This window comes from Cyclopterus lumpus, chromosome 20 (assembly GCF_009769545.1).
Source record: "Cyclopterus lumpus isolate fCycLum1 chromosome 20, fCycLum1.pri, whole genome shotgun sequence".
NCBI lineage: Eukaryota > Metazoa > Chordata > Actinopteri > Perciformes > Cyclopteridae > Cyclopterus > Cyclopterus lumpus.
This window is the reverse complement of record NC_046985.1, coordinates 7,267,483-7,286,993: the sequence shown is the minus strand read 5'-3', so window position 1 is coordinate 7,286,993 and position 19,511 is coordinate 7,267,483. Positions and strand designations below refer to the sequence as shown.

At 41.4% G+C, this 19,511-nt stretch overlaps 1 protein-coding gene across 2 annotated transcripts; it reads left to right on the top strand.

Moving 5' to 3' along the window:
- The first annotated feature begins 4,825 nt into the window (after positions 1–4,825).
- Positions 4,826–11,034, top strand: htr5ab (5-hydroxytryptamine (serotonin) receptor 5A, genome duplicate b). Of its 2 annotated transcripts, none has more exons than XM_034560534.1 (2): positions 4,826–5,533; positions 10,702–11,034. In XM_034560534.1, exons 1-2 carry the CDS (start codon positions 4,826–4,828, stop codon positions 11,032–11,034), a joined length of 1,041 nt encoding a protein of 346 aa, XP_034416425.1. The 2 variants fall into 2 exon arrangements, with proteins under 2 accessions (XP_034416425.1, XP_034416424.1); XM_034560533.1 differs by having other exon boundaries at positions 4,826–5,538; positions 10,698–11,034.
- Positions 11,035–19,511: the final 8,477 nt, after the last annotated feature.

The following is a 19,511-nucleotide window of genomic DNA, read 5'->3' as shown; positions in this document are numbered from 1 at the left end:
GGTGCATGGCGAAAGCCATATACCCTACTTAAATATGCCCAGTGAACCGACTAGGACATTATAGGGTAGTATGTAATAGTCATATTTAAAATTTAAATAGACACATCTAAAAGACAATGTTAAACTTAACACTAGTTTGCAGCTAATACATGTACCACTTGTTGCACTCTGATGCCTTTTTAATTTTTTTTGTCCATGCCTCTCATTAAGTCATCATGATCATAGATGTTACTGGACCAGCCTCCGTTGTATACACTGCTGGTCTTTCGACAGCTCCAGGTATATTGCTGATGAAGGTAATTAACATTCAAATAAATCAAGATAGAAGATAGTGTTGGACTTCAGACTTTAAGACCCCCTCAAACTGATTATTGTGGTTTACTAAACATTCACAGTGTTCCGTTATTGCAGGAAGCAACTGGTGTAGACTGTAATGATTTCAATTAATGAATCATCCTGGGAGGTTTTCTCAGGACAAAGAAGTTGTCACTGTAAATCCTAAATGAAGCCCAATCGGCAGAAACTTCAAAGTTGTATAGAGCCGCGTTGCTGACAACTTGATATATGATATTTACTTTGCGCGTAATGCGCATTAATCTGCAGGACATGGGACACATCCATGGGGGAGGGGGTAGCAAGGGTGGTCGAGTGGAAGTATAATCCATCATAAAGCAGCAGGATCCCTGTCCTCAAACAACCTACCTCTGATGACTGCATAATACGACTAATTAAAAGGAGGCAATGTTCATTAAGCAGAACAATCTGGCAACACAGAGGCGTCGTCTCCCTCCGCCTCGCGTTGCCTCTGACGAAGCGGCTGTTGCTCGCGCGAGCTGCACACCAAGAACACACGCGCGAGTCTCCCGCATGCCTCGGAACAGCAGTGTGTACCGCCTGAATTGGACTCGGTCGTCCGTCCCCCCCCCCCCCCCCGCCGACCACCGCCGCATGGTTCATTCCAGAGGCTCGGTGTCCTCAGCGCGAGGCGTGTTTCTGCCGTCTTCAACACGGAGACAGCCGGTTCACTCACTCCGCCGACAAGCCAGCAAAGTGCATTGCGATGGAGAGGTTCACGAGCAGAGATGTCCTCGTGCAGGACAGCTAAAGGGGTGAGTTATTTATTTCCGGATATGATTCGTTGCCGCCGGGTTATATTCTCTTAATAAGGATGAGCTGTCTTTTTTTCTTTTCTTCTTTTTTTCCTTCAATAATAGCTGAAAAGTGAGGCTGTGTTGAGATGTTGTGTAACAAGTGTCTCGGTTGTTAATCATATATAACCAGAAACTAGTACCCTAACGTGAGCCCCCCATGAGAATCCTTAATGTGCGTACGGTAAAGTTAATACAAGTCTTTCAGAAACACTGTACATGTCAATAAATAATGCACGCATACATACATGTGTTTCTTTCCGAGAGCAAGATTGGCCTCCTTTTTTAAAAATATCTAACAATAAGCTAAATCGGTTTGGAATCATATTCCACTCAACCAAAGATAAAGTGCTGAATGCACAGGAGGGCTGCCACTGATGATTAAAAACGACCCCGAGTCAGAGGAGACATCTACATACCTTCCAGCTGCACGTGTGAGCTCTCTGAAGCCTCAGGGGTGAGGACCGTGTAACGAATGAGCGTACAGCCGTTTCACAAAGAGGATGACATTCACACTCGTGCTGTTTAAATCAGGTTGAGACACTGTGTGTTGGTACAGGATGCAATGGAATTGAGATGTCAAAGGTACTTTTTGTACCTTGAGTCTGCAGCTGACAGCATTCCATGTTTTTAAATTGTTTTGTTTTTTGTCTGCAGGCTGATTGCATGGAAGGGGCAGAAAGAAAGAAAATCATGAATAAGAAACCGAAACAAAAAACATATGTGACAAATTACTATTCTTTTCCCGAGAAAATTATACTCTCATTTGTTTGGTGGACAGAAAAAAAAAACAGTAGGGAAGAATAATTCATTAATACATAAATAAAAGCAAAACAGATTAATCTAAGTTGGCCACAGTGCAGGGTGCAGTGTGGCGTTCTTGCAAAACCTTGTGAAGCTCAGATAAGATTATATTTACTGATTTGATTTGCTCTTTTTTTTAAATTAGAATGAAATATAGGTGGTCTAGAAATATCTCTCTGCTGCAGCTCTGTGATCATCATGACAATTATTTTCTATTGGAGCTATCATTACCACCTCTTTCCTCCTACGTGCATTCAAAAGTACAAGCATACGGCCTTATGGTAATTGGATGTTAATCACCCTCTGTCCCCGTTTAATTTATCATGGCTAGCTAAAACCCCCACAAGGCTTTCGGGCAAATATGGCCAGTGAACCTGCTGATGCTAGCAAGTCTCATGACAGTGACTGATCTGAATTGACACTTTACCCACCTCGCTGTCTTAAAAACAGTCCTAAGTATAGACCTAAATGTATTCAGTTATTGTCCTTTGACGCCAGTGAGTGTCACTCCTGTCTTACTACCTGTCAGTGTCTCCCCCTCCACTCCTTTCACATATGCACATATACATTTGCATGTGTTTTTCTGCCTTGTGTGTCTGTCTTTCACAGAGTGAGTGACAGCCGCTGTTTGAGGGAGGGAAGCGCGCATGTTTGATTGCCTGTTCCCTTCAAAACGGTTGTCCAATTTCATGGCTATTGGGCTTGTTAATAGACGTGGTGAGAAGAAGGAGCAGAGGGCTTATTGATGTGCTTAGTTGGACCCTTTCATTAGAAGGCATGGATTGTGATGCTAAGAGACAGTGTCACATGTCACATAAATATACCGGCTAACAGGGACATGGCTCGTACTATTACTCCTCGGGCCTTTGATGAGTGACTGATAACAAGCAGATCCTCCTGATACAACCCACTGGGTGTAAAAACATATATGTACTAGAAGAGCACCCCTCAGCCAAGGCCCTAATACACTTTCTCGCAATGCTAGCGTATTCGCCCTGTGAGGTGGATTCGATCCAAAATGTAATGAGTTCTTCTTTGTCCTGTGCGTCACCTTTCCACCAAGTTTCATGAAAATCGGGCCAGAAGTTGTTTCCGTTATCCTGCTAATAAACAAACAAACACATTGAAAACATAACCTCCATGGTGGAAGTAATAAAGCATTTCATGAGAAACTCTGCTGCATTTAAATCTTTAGCAGAGAAATCAACACGTCCTTGGAAATTCAAGGAACTATTCATTGATTTTTATAGCGGGTTAATGCTTCAGTAATACAGCCAAGAGTAATGTTATTAGAGGCCAAACAGCCACAATAATATGATGCTGTTGCTTAAATCCTGCAAATCAAATCAAAATCAATTTGGGACAATTATTTCAATTATATGCATTAGCTACACTCATTATGGACACTTAGTCCTGGGATCAACCTGAGTACATCATTTAGATGCTGTGATTACAATATCACAAGGAGAAGACGTGCAGCATTAATAATTTTATTAATATTCAAGATTGTGGTTAAGATTTTTCAGCAGTAAATAATACAGTCGGTCAAGGTAAGAAACTGTGATCTGTATTTTCTTTAAAAGACTTTGAGGACTGTTTGAAGCAAGAGCAATTCGTAGAGATAGGTGAACGCAGGAGGAGTTTAAACTGATTTATAAATAATACATTATAATTGATTAAAGTTAACTTATTATGAAATTGTTAGATGAGGCACATCTGAATATATTTTCCAAGACACGATGCATGAAATCGTTATTGCCTCAGTGATGCTGCTGAAAATTATGCTTCTGTGAGTCAGATGCCTCAAAGTTATCATAACAATATATTTTGAACCAAAATGAAGGATTTCCAATATCAGATAAATCCTTCTGTGTACTTTCATTTAAAGTTTGTATTCAACATATAGTCACTGAATTCATATAATAGTAGTTTTTCTGTAATTATTCCATTAATTATTTAGTTGGTCTATTACATTATGCGATATATAGCAGTTGTAAGCTGTAAAGATCAATAAATACCACACTTAACAACATCCAGCTGAACAATGCTTGGTTGGTGATTTGAAATGCATTGTTTCTGAACTTTTAGACATTGTGTAGTGTTGACTTTGAGCTGAGCCTCTCCTGTGAATGTATTGATGGAGCTGCCATGTCAACTCTTTTCTTTTGTGAATCTGAAATGGAGACACTCCTATGTTATTACGGAGTGTCTCTTCAACAGTCTCTCTTACTTTAGGGGAAATAGATGCTGCTCTCTGCAACCACTTAAAAAATACAACTCTACGATGTTGAACGGAGGGATCTCTCTCTTGGAATACGAAAGAGAAATATTCCCAAATAAGTTTACAACAAAGACTCCACTTAAAACTGCTCATTTTGCAACACAGTCTCACGTTGATGCAAATCAAAAGACAGCAGTGGGATGATGAAACTGAATATTTATGGTCTCTTCTAGAAGTCGAGATGTCCCAGAGTACTTTTTGAGCCTTTTTAATAGCAGATGAAATTGCCCTTGAAAGTTGTTCGCAGGTTGCATGACGGCTGTTAGAAACTCAAGTGCCTTTTACTATTGTGAGCAAATCCCAGAAGGGCCTCTCTTGTGAATGAAACAGTGATGTACACTAGTGCATTTACACAATGGGGCAAAGCCAGCCGAAAAAGCTACTGTTTTTGTGAGAATTGCGTCTTCAACTTTTAGCATATATTGTTAAATTTCTACGGATACAAAAGATTTTAAGATGTGAGATACTCATAACAGTCACATAGAAATTGTTTCTCCCTCTACTCTCTCCCAACTGCAGAATGCATCAACCGTCTGCAGAAACTGTCTCTGAATCATCTGGGCCCTTGGCTGTGGGGCCGTGAGCAGCTACCATGACGTATCCCAACACCAGTATATTGAAAGCCAACTTCAGTGGACCTTTTGACGGACATGACTCTGGGGGAAACATCTACCGGCCTTTTTCTGTTTTCAGCGTGCTCACTCTTACGTTACTGGCAATGCTGGTGGTGGCCACCTTTGTGTGGAACTTGTTGGTGCTGGTTACCATCCTGAGGGTGAGGACATTCCACCGGGTGCCCCACAACCTTGTGGCTTCCATGGCCATCTCCGACGTGATGGTGGCCGCCCTGGTCATGCCGCTCAGCCTCGTCCATGAGCTGAACGGCAGGCTGTGGAAACTGGGCCGCGTGCTTTGCCACGTGTGGATCTCCTTTGACGTGCTCTGCTGCACAGCCAGCATCTGGAACGTAACGGCCATCGCTCTAGACCGCTACTGGTCCATCACCAGGCACCTGGAGTACACGCTCAAGACACGCAAAAAGATCTCCAACGTGATGATCGCACTCACGTGGCTGCTGTCCTCCATCATTTCCCTGTCGCCTCTTTTCGGCTGGGGGGAGACCTACACAGAGGGGATGAAGTGCCAGGTGAGCCAGGACCCGTCCTACACAATCTTCTCCACCTTCGGAGCATTTTACCTGCCACTTTGTGTGGTTCTCTTTGTTTATTGGAAGATCTACAAGGCTGCCAAGTTTCGGATTGGTTCCCGCAAGACCAACACAATAACGCCCATGGCTGAGGTGATTATTAATTTTTCTTTGTTCAAATCCTTCATTAATCCCTCTTTGAATCCCCTTGTCATGGTATTGGGTATTACATGTAGATACTCTTTGAAACCAATCAGAGTCGGTAAGATTTGGTTGACAGCACTTGGTTTAAAGATTATGTTGAGATGCTGTTGTGGAGGAAATATGCCAAATGTTTTGAGTGCAAATAAGCTGTGACAGCCAACAGTTTACTTGACAAAAGGACAGAAGTGAGAAACACTTGGCGCTGTGGCAAAGTTCAGTGTGCCAGGATACTTCCGTTTTGAGCGGCATAGAGACTGACCTTCCTGGAGACAGAGGTTCACCCAGTTTAGGTTGGGCGAAAGAAAGGCGTCGAGATCCAGGTTAGCACACTTTAGGTCCACAAAGTCAAAAATAATTTAATTTCATAACTTCAACGAGTAAAGCTCATGTCCCATCCTACTTTGGATGCTGCCGTGCAGATGGTACGATAACGACAGGGTGCCGCACAGCAGATAAGCCAGCGGGAGCAACAGGCAGCATTCAGCATACAGTAGTTATACACTGGCGACCGTTGAAGAGAGGTGGGAGACAGCCAGCCGAGGAGAGAAGTGATGGAGGAGAGCAAGCCCACTTTGGGAAGTGTGCTGATGCGGAAAGGAGAAGCATAATGCCCCAGGCAAATGCACAGCATTAGAATCCGAGTGTAGCAAATGTGAGGAAAAGGGCCATTGGGAGAGAAGAATGTGTCTCCAAGTCAATAAGAGACGTCACTTTTAGTAAAGAGGACAACTTTTACCTAGGAGCAGTAAGTAAGGGAAGCCAGGGCAATACAGAGCATTGGACAGAATAAATAAATGTGAGTTCAGAAACCTTATCACACCCGACTGTTGCTTTGTAATTCCACAGTCAACGAGACACATTAGAGTACATACATTACAGACACCAAGGCCTGTCAAAATGAGGAGGATGGGCGAAGGAGGATGTGTAGTGGGCTAAAATATCTCCATCGTGGAAACCTGCCAGGTCTGCCAGGAAAACAAGCATACACAGCTCAAAGAGCCACTACAACCTACACCTCTGCCAGAACAACCATGGTAACCGATAGCCACAGTCAAATCTTGCACCTGCCTACAGTCACAACAAAACATGTTGTTAAGTCACTAAAATCAACATTAATCAAGATGGCATTCATAAGCAGATCGCAAATACAGTCTACAATACACAAGTTGGACCTGGAAATGCTTTTGCCACATCTGTAGGTGGTATTCAAACTCAGTAACCCACTATTAGCATTTATGTGATACTACAGGGCGCTATTGAAGACTGGTACAGGTGTAAGCCTGGCAGAACTGCACATAGGACGACACATCAGATTCCACACTCTATTCACTTGAATAATAATCTGCTCCCTAAGTGGCCCTCATCATACCCAGAGATTCGAAGACATAGAGAGGACCAGCATCCATCACCGTGGGTTGGGGGGGGAAGGAAAGCTGCAACTGGGAACGCTGAGACCACGAAAGTGAGCTCGGACCCAGCAGGAATTGAAACCCAATATCAGCTCTGGCTCTGGTTGTGCACAGAGTGAGAGCATATGTGAAGGTGTATTGTAAATGTCCTGGACAGAAGGAAAAGTTCAGAGGAATCAGAATGGTTCATCTTGACAATATTGTTGATGACTAGACTGCCAGTTATGTGGATGATGAATTGAGGTGTCAGTGCAAAAAGGTAATGCGCACAAGAATGTTTAAATTCTAGATTTAAAAGAGTTATTTGTGAATAAGCTCACAAACTGGAGGGGGGAGATGGCAAGGTACTGGGTGATAGACGGACTCTCCATGAAACCAATCGGAGAGCTTTAATAAGCAGGCGCACTGTGACGAGCTGTACGCGAGTCAGCAAAGTTGGTTGACAGGACTTTGTTTTGTGTACATATGTTCATATGTTCCGAATACAAATAATCTGTTGGCTAGCAGTTTATATGACACCACAATCTATGATGAATATTTTCCCCAGACCCACAAATATGAGCTGCTGTGTATTTATTTATCATTCTGGCTGATGAGCAATCAGGGAAATATAATAATAAATCTGATGAATGAGCATGCAGGCAAATAATTGCAGCTATCCTGCTCATTACCACCAGCTTGGTAATGTGCATAGGCAGAAGGTAGAAGGCTATAAATACCACCTCCTAGCTTCTTTAATGGGCCTCTGCACCTTCCTGGCATTGGCGCTTCTCTAATCAGCAGACACAAAAGGTCTAGATCTATTCCGCAAGCATTAGCAAACATCTAATCGGGCACATTTTCCCCGTGAAAATTGAGTCTGCATCCACTTTTCACCTGTCCTTATGCCGGGTAATGCAATTTGTAAAGCCCCAAAAGCTCCTCGGCGATAGAGATTATGCCACTTTTAGACATCTTAGAGCAGACACCGCTTCCTTTCACCTATGAAAGGCTTCTTATGAAAATCATTCAACGGCTGAACATTCGGAGGCCTTTTCTTTTCCTTTTTATGTATGTCGTCCACGTACTTTAAAATTACCGCCAGTCCTCCAGATACCTCTTAGTTGTGCACGTGTGACATCGGTTGTCCCAAAATTAGGAGCTCATGGTGTAAGAGAACCAATTGTTGAATAAATTAGCCTTGTCTTTTATTGTTTTGGTAGGCTAACTTTATGTCAAGTTTCATTACACAGGCAATCACTATTGTAGCTATAGCAATTAAATTGAATATGTTATATTAGTCATTCTGCTTTCCACAGATACACCCGCTGCTTATAGTTGTATTAGACGTGTCTCGTTACCCAGCCAAAGTTTGTCATCATTCCCCGGCGTCCATCGAAGAGTAGAGGCACCGAGCCCTGCAAAGTGTCTGTACGGAGTTGTAATGTGAGTGATGGCTTCCACATGCAAGATAATAAACCTGCACTCATCCATAAACAACACCCACTCAAACACATACGTACACACCAGAAATGGAGTCTATGGATGGGCACAGATTCTTGGCCGAGATGCACAAATAATTCAACAATACAGTACCATAAAATGTACAGTTTTCCGAAAAAGCTTAACGTCACCACAAATATGAAAGCTGTCTAATGTTGAAGTGCTGTGACATTAACTTCTATTCTTTACATTATGGATTTAATTAAACCCCAAGACTCTCTAGCTTGACTGAATAATCTAAACCTCCAACAGTATCTATCCTACACTTGAGTTGGTTCCTTCAACAGTTGTACCCTTTTAACATATGAAAGAAGCAAATGAGACATTCTTGATGAGATTTTTAAAAAGACAGCCAGGTGTGGAGACTGTCCTCATCAGAGAAAAGGCAACGCCACGCACAGAGTCTGAAGTCTGGAGTAGCCAGACCTCCAGATCTTCACAGCTGTCAGTGATAACAAAATACATGTTTTAAAAGCTGGACTCCACACATTATCGTTCTGGTATTGAGGGGGAAAGAAAACGCTCTGGCTTGTTATTTGAAAAACAATCACAATAGACTTGGTGGCGCTAACCCTGTGCACAGAATGCAGCGATGGTGTCATTTATAGAAAGCACAGATAGCTGAAGGGGAAAAGAATGCTGCGTGAGATACTTAAACTGCCAGTCTACACCCGGAGTGGCTCGGTATCGTTTTAAACGAGTACCAACGCCAGCCCCCTTGAAGTGATACCGATACCATTTAGAGGGCCGCGACCATCACTGGCAGACAGCCCCAGTTGTGTGGGTTGTGGCTGCTGCTGCAGTGGGCCAGTCACACGTCATATTAAATACAAGAACGCTCACGGACCTGTTCCTTCCTCCCTCAAGCTGCGTTGTAGGCTTTTTTTTGTTTTGTTACATTCAAAGCTTCTCTTGTTGGTTTTTAGATAAAGCATTCAAATATCTGTAGTCGTATTTTATGACTTAAAGAAAAAAAGAAATGCTTGACCAAAATTCTCAATTTGAATAAAGTGATTCTTTGGATTGAGTGAGCTAGTCAATAAATAGTACTCGCAGCATTAAACTCCCCATAAAAGCACAAATTATCATTTTTACATTTCAGCTTGTGTGCAGATTAAACAAAAGAACTGTATTGTGTTAATTGTTGAACTCTGTTGGACAGAGCCACTGCTTAAGCTAAGCTAACCATCTCCTCTCTTTAGCGTCATGTTTATGTTGATCTTTTGGTTTGCAAACACTTGGTAGGCTTCGTAAAAAAGGAAGGATAAGCTCTATAAATATTTAATGGCTGAAACAAGATTTAGTTTCACCTTCATAGTTTGAGTCTATTACCTCATCACTGACGCACGGTGCAAAGGAAGATCGTTGGTTATTTTAGCTCCTGCACAATCTAATGTTGAGGTTTCTTAAACCATCCACATCATTTGAAACAACAGCACTAAGCTGTTAACCTCTAGCCTCTGCTGTCGATGGACTTGCTTTAGCCATCTTATCAGCTGTAGGCCCTGCTGACCCGTATGGATTCAACTTCATTAACTCCAGAGTGAACAAGTTTCTCCATCTCCAGGTTCCTGTTTCAATGTTGAAAAAGTGTAGCGTGTTAGGCTGCTTGACTTCAGACACATTTAGAAGGTCTTCATGAAGGCTGTTAGGCTCCTAAACGCAGTCAGGCATGACTTCAACTGATAGACAGAAAATAAAAAAATAAATGAAGTCAGCCTTGAACTAAGCAACAAATAGGAGAAAGTCTGCAGATTGATGTTGACATTTCTTTTCCCAGCTGTGCAGTATGTTTGTGAAATGGGCTGCTGGAAAATGCAGATTAAGACACTGTGCGTGTACGTGTGTGTGCGTGTGTGTGTGTGTGCGTGTGTGTGTGTGTGCGTGTGTGTGTGATATGAAAGAATAGGTTTTGGCTTGTTGATCCATCTGTTGATTCACATTTCTTTTCAGCCAATAATCCATCTTTTGTTGAGCAGCTAAAATGGCCTACATTGTTGCAGATATTGCTTTTCTATTTATAAAGGCTCTAACAAACTGGGGGCATGGTGAATAAACACAAAGCTATTTAAAAATGTGTTTATAAGTATTCAGGAAAAAAAATAAAAAATATATATATATATATACTAACGTGTGAGTTAATCGCACGAAGAAGAAAAACACCCAGGTGTGTAAAAGCTCGTTCAATGATGTAATTGTATTATTCTCTGATCGGTTGCCTCCAAGGTAAAGGACGAAGCGCATCAGCCGCAGATGGTGTTCACTGTGCGCCACGCCACCGTGACCTTCCAGACCGATGTGGACACGTGGCGTGAGCAGAAGGAGAAGAAAGCGGCGCTGATGGTCGGCATCTTGATCAGCGTGTTTGTGCTTTGCTGGATCCCCTTCTTCATCACCGAGCTCATCGTCCCACTGTGCTCCTGTGACATCCCGCCCATCTGGAAGAGCATCTTCCTGTGGCTGGGATACTCCAACTCCTTCTTTAACCCGCTCATCTACACCGCCTTTAATAAGAACTACAACAATGCCCTGAAAAACCTCTTCTCCCGGCAGCGCTGAGCCACTCGGCGCGCTGGGCAGACACACTACACCAGCATCCACTGCACAGTGTTACTCCTCCAGGCAGAGGACCTGTCCGTCACTCAATCATCCGACAGATGGATGATAACCAGAGACCGTCTGAAAAACTGTCTTTAAAAATCTGTGTATTTATTTTTGTTTTGTTTATTACCCTGCTGACCTCACAGCTGGACTTAAACGGGTGTCTGAGCTACTGTATCTACAAAGAAAGGAATACATTGAGGAAGCCATGTTAGCGCCCTCGTAAACAGTTTCATCATATGTGGAGCTGCTGGGAATAATTTCAAATTAAAGCTTGAAGAAAGATATTTTAGAACTGCACAAAGGAACCTGATAAACAATAAACCAAGAGCAAATTATTTTCTCAACTATACACAACTAGATGCTCATAATTGTAGATGATGAAGAAAATGGATGTGATTTTTAGAAAAGAAGGATTATCTGGAAATCCCTTCAGTAAAGAAACCACCTCATAGCCGAGTACACACAAACTCCCTGGCTTCACATGTAATTTTATTCATACCGACTTGTAGATAAAAGTACAATCTCTCCTCTGATCCTGGATATCTATACACCAATTCTCTTTGCACATACAATTACACACTCCATTGACTTTTATAAAGCAGGAAAATAGCAGAATAAGTCATCATACCCATTATCTCTGAATAGACTCACTGTTGAGAAGCTGCAGCCACGAATCCCTCCAGATGAATAAAGTAACCAGATACATATGCATGTGGACTGGTGTGAAGCTATTCAAAAGCGTTATCGCAACTACGGATGAGGTCAATAGAAATTAAATCGGCAAATAAAAAAAAGAGTATTGCATTATTGTTTAGTGAAGCTTAAGCGCTGAGACAATGCATGTTTAAAAGAATGCTCTGTGACGTTATATTACAGTATGCGGTTATGGGAGTAAAAAGCTAATGTTAACTAATACTAATATCCCTAATGGGTTCGGTACACAACCTATGCCTCAGTTAGTCTAATGATGTTTTTTATATGACACCCTGGTTTCATGCACAAATTGCCTCTTTCCATTGAAAGTATTCAACACTGTAGAAGCAGTAAGTGAGCCTTTATTTTGCTGTGTAATATACTGTAATGTGAGGAATCACGCATGAGAAATTAATACTCAGTAAATAGTTGTGTTGTATGTTATTGAGCTCCTGTTGGAGAGCAACATCAAAGTATCACACATCCAATGAGATGTTAGTCTTTGAAAAGTGCATCTAATGTCGCAGTCAAGTGTCATGTGTCTCCACATTTTGGGGATTTTTAATTCTTCAGATAAATTGAAGGATGACGTGTTAACAATGGTTCAAGAAAATGATCTTTCTCCTGAGCGAAATAAAATGTTGAACTAGACTAAGAGTCTACATGATAACTTTAGCATGATAACATGCGCAGAATGATAACCCTAACATGCTGACTTTTATCTTTCTTAAGTGTGTTTGCATGCGCTAGTTGGCACTAAATACAAAGCTGGTGCAGGTATTTGGTCATAAACGGCAAACTAAAGCTTTGACTTGATGGCGCTAGATGAAAAGTGAGTGTATCACCAACGTCACTACACATCATCCTGAGGGGGACTTGAATGGATGTGCCAATTACATGGCAATTCCTTTTCAGACAAGCCTACTGAAAAACACAACTGGTGCTAGAGAAAAGTCATAAATCAGTCATGAATCATAGCAAATGTCATGCCAATCCATCCCATAGTTTTTGAGATGTTTCACTTTGCACCAAGTGGTGGACTCAGCGTCATGAACCGACGTCCTTAGAGCCGTGACCGTAGCAAGGCTAAAGATAACGTTGTGATGGACAAATGCATTGTTTCAAAGCTGAAGAGTTGATATTTTAGAGACACATAGTTTTCACATGACTTAAGTGTTATAACAGAATACAATAGAATACTATTAAAATTATCCTTTTTATACAAATGTGCTTGTACACAAAGTTAGACTAAAATCTGTAAGATACAACTGCACCTGGTCTCAACCTGACCTCAGCCGTTTACCTTAATTTATACTGACAGACCTCAAATGAGTAGTTTATAATTTCATACACACATATATGTGTATACATACACATAAATACACACACAAACATACACACACACATACAAAATAGCCTAAATTCTAAAACAATTTAAGCCTATACTGCATATTAAGTTAAAACGAGTAATATTTCATGATGAGGAAAAATAAATATATGTGAAAAAAAAAATACGCTCACTAACTGCAATGGTGGTTTTAGTGAAAACAATATTCCATGGTTAATATTGAAATGCATGGAATATAGGCAGAGGCAGATATCCTAGATATGGTAAAAGAAAAAGTACAAATAGACAGTGCTGGTGGAAACTGATCTCTCTTAGCACTCATATGTATTAATCGCATGACATGCTGGTCGACTTGGAGCCAATGGTGCTCTTCAGGATTCACTTTTTTAAATGACATCTCACTGCTCTCCAGATTGCCCGAGGATGGCTGATTATTCGCCCTGTGCCCCTCTTAGGTCTTGTTCTGTGTGGTGACCCAGCTCAGGAAAAGCAAATGTTGCAGAAATGTGTTGTTTACCATTCATCTCCGTTTCCAGTTTTCATGTTTAAAAGATGTAAAAAAAAAATAATAATAAAAAATGTGGACAATTACCTCCTTCAGATGGACTTTTTGAGAAATCCATACTTGTTTTCATAAAAGCAGACACAAAAGAAGGGGACATCTGATGTGTTATTGTGGCAGTGTTTTTTTTTCTTCAATGTGTGCATGTTTTCTTCCACAGAAGCCTTGGCTTATAAAATTGACAACAAACGAGCCCTCGATTTGTGAAACGCAGCGTCAAGCTTGGCACTTTGGCATGAACGCTTCCGAATGAAAGTAAGAGCTGTTCAGGTTGAGCCACGAGGCACACGGACGGATCTGTTGCCAACAGTTGGCCGCGGACACACGCTTGTTCACAAACACACACGCCTGCATAGAATGAAAGGGGTTGGGAATCATTCAGTGTTCTTGTTTTGATAATAATTCACTTTTACGATCATCATTGCCCAACTACGGGAGTTACTTTTCTAAACGGGCATTAGCTCGTCGCCACATCTCCACGGGGCCGCTGCCAGCATGAGGAGTGAGCCTGCTGCTGTTCAAAGGAGCACATCCAGCCATGTTTATATAGGGGAGACTGGATGCATGAAAATGGGTCTTGGCTAAACTGACTGAGGATTAGAACCAGATGCCTCAGGCAAGGCAAACCTGTGCTTTAGCTGCTGAATTTGACAGAAGAAAACAAAAGAATACGACAACAAACGGAATATGTGGGCAAATAGAGACACGTGAGGATTTTAATAAAGAAACGTGTATCAAATATGTTTCACCACTGCTCTCGTTCTGCACGTGGATTTTCTGCACACCACATATGTTCTGTAATATCCCAGCTAGTTTACATGTAAACAAAGGTATCTGTAATTTGCCAATACAAGCTTCTGGTAACAATAGAATTGGGGGGGGGGGGGGGGGGGGGGGGGGGGTATAATGACCAGACAGCACCAGATGTCCAGCATTGTCTCTTCTCTCCGATCTTCACAACAAAGTGGGCTCAGTCTCTTCCTGTCTGAGGTGTCGGCGACTGCGTGACTCTGTTGTTGTTCCACTTGTTATTCTGTGACAGCTCAGTTTCATCCAAATAGAAACTGCACAGCAGGACTGTGGAGACGAGGATTCCAGTAAGCATTGTAATTGTGATCTGAATGAGCACATCGCTCTCTCTTTCTTAACATCCGACACGGCTCCTATAGCTTTTAATTCAGGTTCTCGGGGCAAAAACATGAAGTGATTGGAGGAGAAAGAACAATTGGAAAAATATTTTAAAAAGATGATAAACCGTTCTGTGCCCCGGGACAGAACTGGGATGGACAGTGCTTCCTGGATTTTTAAAGTTTCTTACTTCATACTTTAATTCATGAGCTCTGCTGGTGTGCTGGGTTGAAGCTGTAACTTAACACTGAAAAGTAGAAAATCAATTTTTCTTTTCTCTAAATATCAGTATGTAAGACATTCAGAACTATATTCAAAACATTTGAGTTGATAGACGTGAATACTTTTGAATTTTCTGATTTGATTTATTTAACAGCTGTCTCAAGAGATAATAAATAATAAAAGTCGTGTGAAAATCCCAAACGTTTTTTTTCCTCTTTTCCTGTTGCTGGTTTTATATTTTTACAAGATAAAAGCACACCAATATGAAAAAAGTTAATCTACATCCCGCTAGCGCTATGAGTTTATACTGACGCAGTGTTGTGCTTGTGCTGAATGCTAATTTCAACATGCTAACATGCTCAAAATGACAATGCTAACATGAAAATATTTACCACGTTAGTTTAACGCGGTAGCTTGCTAACATTGCTAAATAGTACTAAAGACAAAGTACAGTTTATGCTAATGTAAATAACATTATTTTTGTACAGTATTTGGTCTGCTTTAGAAATTATAGTCTGCATCAAATTCCACAGCAATCCATCTAGTAGTTCTTTTTTTAAATAACATAAATGTCAACTTCTTGGTGGTGCTAGAGGAAAAGTCAACAGATCACTAAAGTCATTGGAATAATTTATCATGGAATCACCACATTTTGTAGAAAATTTCATGGCAATCCATGTCATGGAAATATTTCAATCTTGACCAAAGTGGTGGGCAAACTGACGACAGGACTGCTGCTAGTATGGCTGGCAAATGCTTTTTAAAGTTTTGCTCAATAAAACTGTGAAAGAGGGATCATGAAAGCACACAAAACTATTATAAAACCCAATTTCCAACCGAGTTTTCCAGGGATATTAAAAAAACAAAAAAAGAACAAAACATGATCATCATTTTAAATAAACAGCCGTGCAGTTGATAATAAAAGTTTACAGGGTCTCGAGCTTGTAACACGTGAAGATAAAACACCACTTTATTTAAGTTTCCTTTTAGCCTCAAAAGGAAAAAAACAAACACGCGCAGCCAACTGCCATCAGTCTTTTTTTTGGAGGTTGTAAGCATTAATGTCGTCTGTTTTCCCTAAACACTGATCCATTGCTTATTTATTGCTATTTGTTCTGCTACTTCTCTCTTCTGACCCCTGCGCTGTCATTCACTGTAATAACTCACTCTGCCAGGCCATGAATAGTTAATACAATGTAGGTGGGAAGAATATCAAACAGATTCAACAGATGCTGCTGTGCCACAGTCCCACTGATGAACTAGGATAAGCTAATGACATTTTAGATGGAAGCGCTCTGGAGAACCTATTTCTGCCTCTCAAGCCTTTCTGAGTTGTAATGCATCCTCTTCAGATAACCGTGGCATGCTACAGTATGTATGCGCACAATTTGTTTCCAAAGATCCTGGACATGCAGTCTTTCAATAACAACACAATTATAATATTTATTGAGTTGCGGGTGGACTGAAAGAAAAAAAAACTGTTGCATTGTCTGTCTGTCTGCATTTCAATTGTACACCCCCAGTTGGTTAAAGAAGTGCAGAACAGACAGACCTTTGAGAGAAGTTTTTTAAAGAGCACAGACAGATAAGTCTAAATGCCGTTACGAGAGGGCTGGCTCCCGGTGTGAATGGGCAGGTGGCGCTTTAATTTTCGAGATTGCAGGATATCACGAGCAAACTAATTCAGGATGTGATTGCTCCGAGTGGGTAAATAATAAACTGTGGGAAGTCTCACCATGTGTTCATCAGGGAGACCGAAACACAGTCATAGAGAAACACAAAAACAAAGAGGTTACAGTGTTGTTAGTCATCCCATTTTAGTCAATTGTAGTCCATTCATTCAAAGCAGAAACAGGTTTGCCTTGGTTCCAGACTAACAATTAGCCAATCAGTGCCAGGGGCGGGACATTGTCAAGTTGTTGTTAAGCAGTTGTCAGCTGTGCGCCAGAACCTAGGAGTAAACTGCTGCAGACGACATTGAAGCTGCTATCCAGGCTGTTCTAAATGAGTTCAACCGTAACGTTAAGCACCAACTGCCACCTCGTTACAACACACTGTGAATCTTCAACAATCTAAGACATGTACACAAATCCTCCCAGACTCAACGCCGGGTTTATAACGGAGAAATACCCCGACAGTCTTGAATCGTTCATTCATTGGCCTCTCTTTCATGTTTGGGCTGCTCAATAATAGTTTTAGAATTGCATATCACCCCCTTGATGAACAAATTCATTTCACATATACGGCATGTCTTCTCATTATCGCCCGACATTGTCGGATAGTTTTTTTATAACTTTTTCTTTTAACTGGCTTCGCTCCAATCTTAAAACGCCCGCCGCACAAAGTATGTTGCCACGGCAACGCATCACCTGTCGACTTAAAATTACATTCAGACAGATACATTGGTCTCTAGTGATTGGATGGCGAACATCGAACCCCCCATGGAAATCGATTAGAGCGGAGGCAATGTCAGACTGAAGATGGAAACAAGTCTGTCTGATGTCAGGCAAGACACAGGTGACTCCCATGTTCCCTCAGTCCTGTAAAGATAAACCAACACAGCCTCATACTCTGTTGCTATGGCACCAAGACAGTGAAAGAAAGCTCTGTACATGTCTGTGAAGAGTCTCAGTCACCCAGGTTTATATAGGATGTCTACGAGTGCTACGTTAAAGAAAGGACAGTGGAGATGTTAACTGTTCTTTCTACAAGATTCCAAAAGTTTGCTCACCTTTCGACTTCCCACTTGTATCCAGTGAGGAGAAAAAGCGAAGACAAAATACGTCCTATTTACAACCAGCTACATATCGGGATGGTTTTATACCTCAGTGCCTTTTGTGCAATCTACTCTGGTTGATATCAGGCTTGAAAAGCTTGCCTCCATTTGCATATAAAAGTCCAGCAAAGTTCACAGAAACTGCAACGTTATGCCTGAGTGAAGGCACTTCTCTTGGCAAGCGAGCCCGCCTGAGGGTAGGATTGAGCAGTGGGTGATGTCATGCTTGGCCAAACTGTGTGGTACTTTGGTAAAGAACAGCATATCTATTGTTATTATTTCAGCTGATTTAGCCCACGGCGATGCCCTTCATCCACCTCAATCAGCTCAGAAGATGTTTGCACGCGCCACTTTGATGTCTGGCGATGTGCATGGCGGGACCCTTTTAACACAGCTCACATTGTACATCATCAACGTGAGAGCTTCTGGTTTGAATTCCCTTGAAGAAACATTTCAATATGAATGAGCTCTGTTGAGCGGGAACAAAGGTTGGTTGATTACCCTGCCTGATGCTCAGAACGACAGCAAAAACAGCATGACCATGAGCTTCAGGAGTTTATGGTAAAAAGCCCTTGAATTGTATTCCCTTGCCAGATTTAGAGCTGCCTTAGAAATCATGTTGACCCAACCTCTGCAACTGGAACAAGAGCCTGCATTACAGCTCATATGTTAGCACCACGGGTCCCATGGGCGGGCTTTGTTTTGCATTCCATTGTTGCAGTACATTCATATTCAGGAGATACTTGTGGCACATTGGCAGGTACTAAACCAACTACATGGCCCTGAACACCCCATTACCTCATTTTCAGACAGTGAAAACATAACTTTGTTGGTGTTTTCCCAAGATGAGCATCATTTGGGATCCAGAATACCATAGCAACAAGCTGGACAAAAAAAATCACTCGAAGGAATACATCTGTACAGATTTAACTAGTGCATCTTCTGTTATGCAAGCTGTATTAACATCAGTAAATCCTTGTTTGAGATCAGGAATAAATATGATGCATTGTTCACCCTGGCTTTGGCATGATTTTTTAATTAGATAAAAGAAAGTCTTATCTTAATTGGATTTAATTTATTGTATCCACGCCAGAGCTGAAAATATCCACAAGATGCAAAAACATCTCCGTGTGCCACTATAGCATTTTCATTAGGGTTTTTGACAAATTGTGCATTGCTGAAATGCCTGCAATGGTAACCCTTATTGGCCCGCTGATTGCCTGTTAGTTTCCACTTCTGCTGTCGCTGTTTTTTAGAGATTCAAACTGCATGAGGAAAAGGTTGAATTAGCATATAATTGCTGTCTGGTAAGAAGCACATTACTAAAATGTTAAGTCTCAGTTATTGTAGATGAATGGCAGATCAGTAAATGCTGAATAAAATATGGAAACCCAGGAAATGTATATTATCAGGATGTTAGTGTGGTGTCCTTATGTTACGTCCAGCATACTTAACGAGAAGTGTTAATTGAATATCTATGATTATCAATAATTCAGATACATAATGCAACAATTTTGACTGCTAGCAAACTGCAAAGCAGTCTTTATTTAGCACTATTCTCTACCTCTGCCTTAGGTTTTTATAGCAGTTGGTCCATGCAAACTCCACTCCACAGCCCACTTCTCACTTAAAATGTCCTCTTGGGCTGCAGCACTTAGCAACATGTTCTCTCTGCAAGCCCAGGCTCAATATCATCTAAATCA

Coding starts and splice junctions, on each gene's coding strand:
- htr5ab (XM_034560533.1), top strand. CDS start 4,826: ATGACGTATCCCAACACCAGTATATTGAAAGCCAACTTCAGTGGACCT. Junction 5,539..10,697: donor ACGCCCATGGCTGAGGTGAT/TATTAATTTTTC, acceptor ATCGGTTGCCTC/CAAGGTAAAGGACGAAGCGC.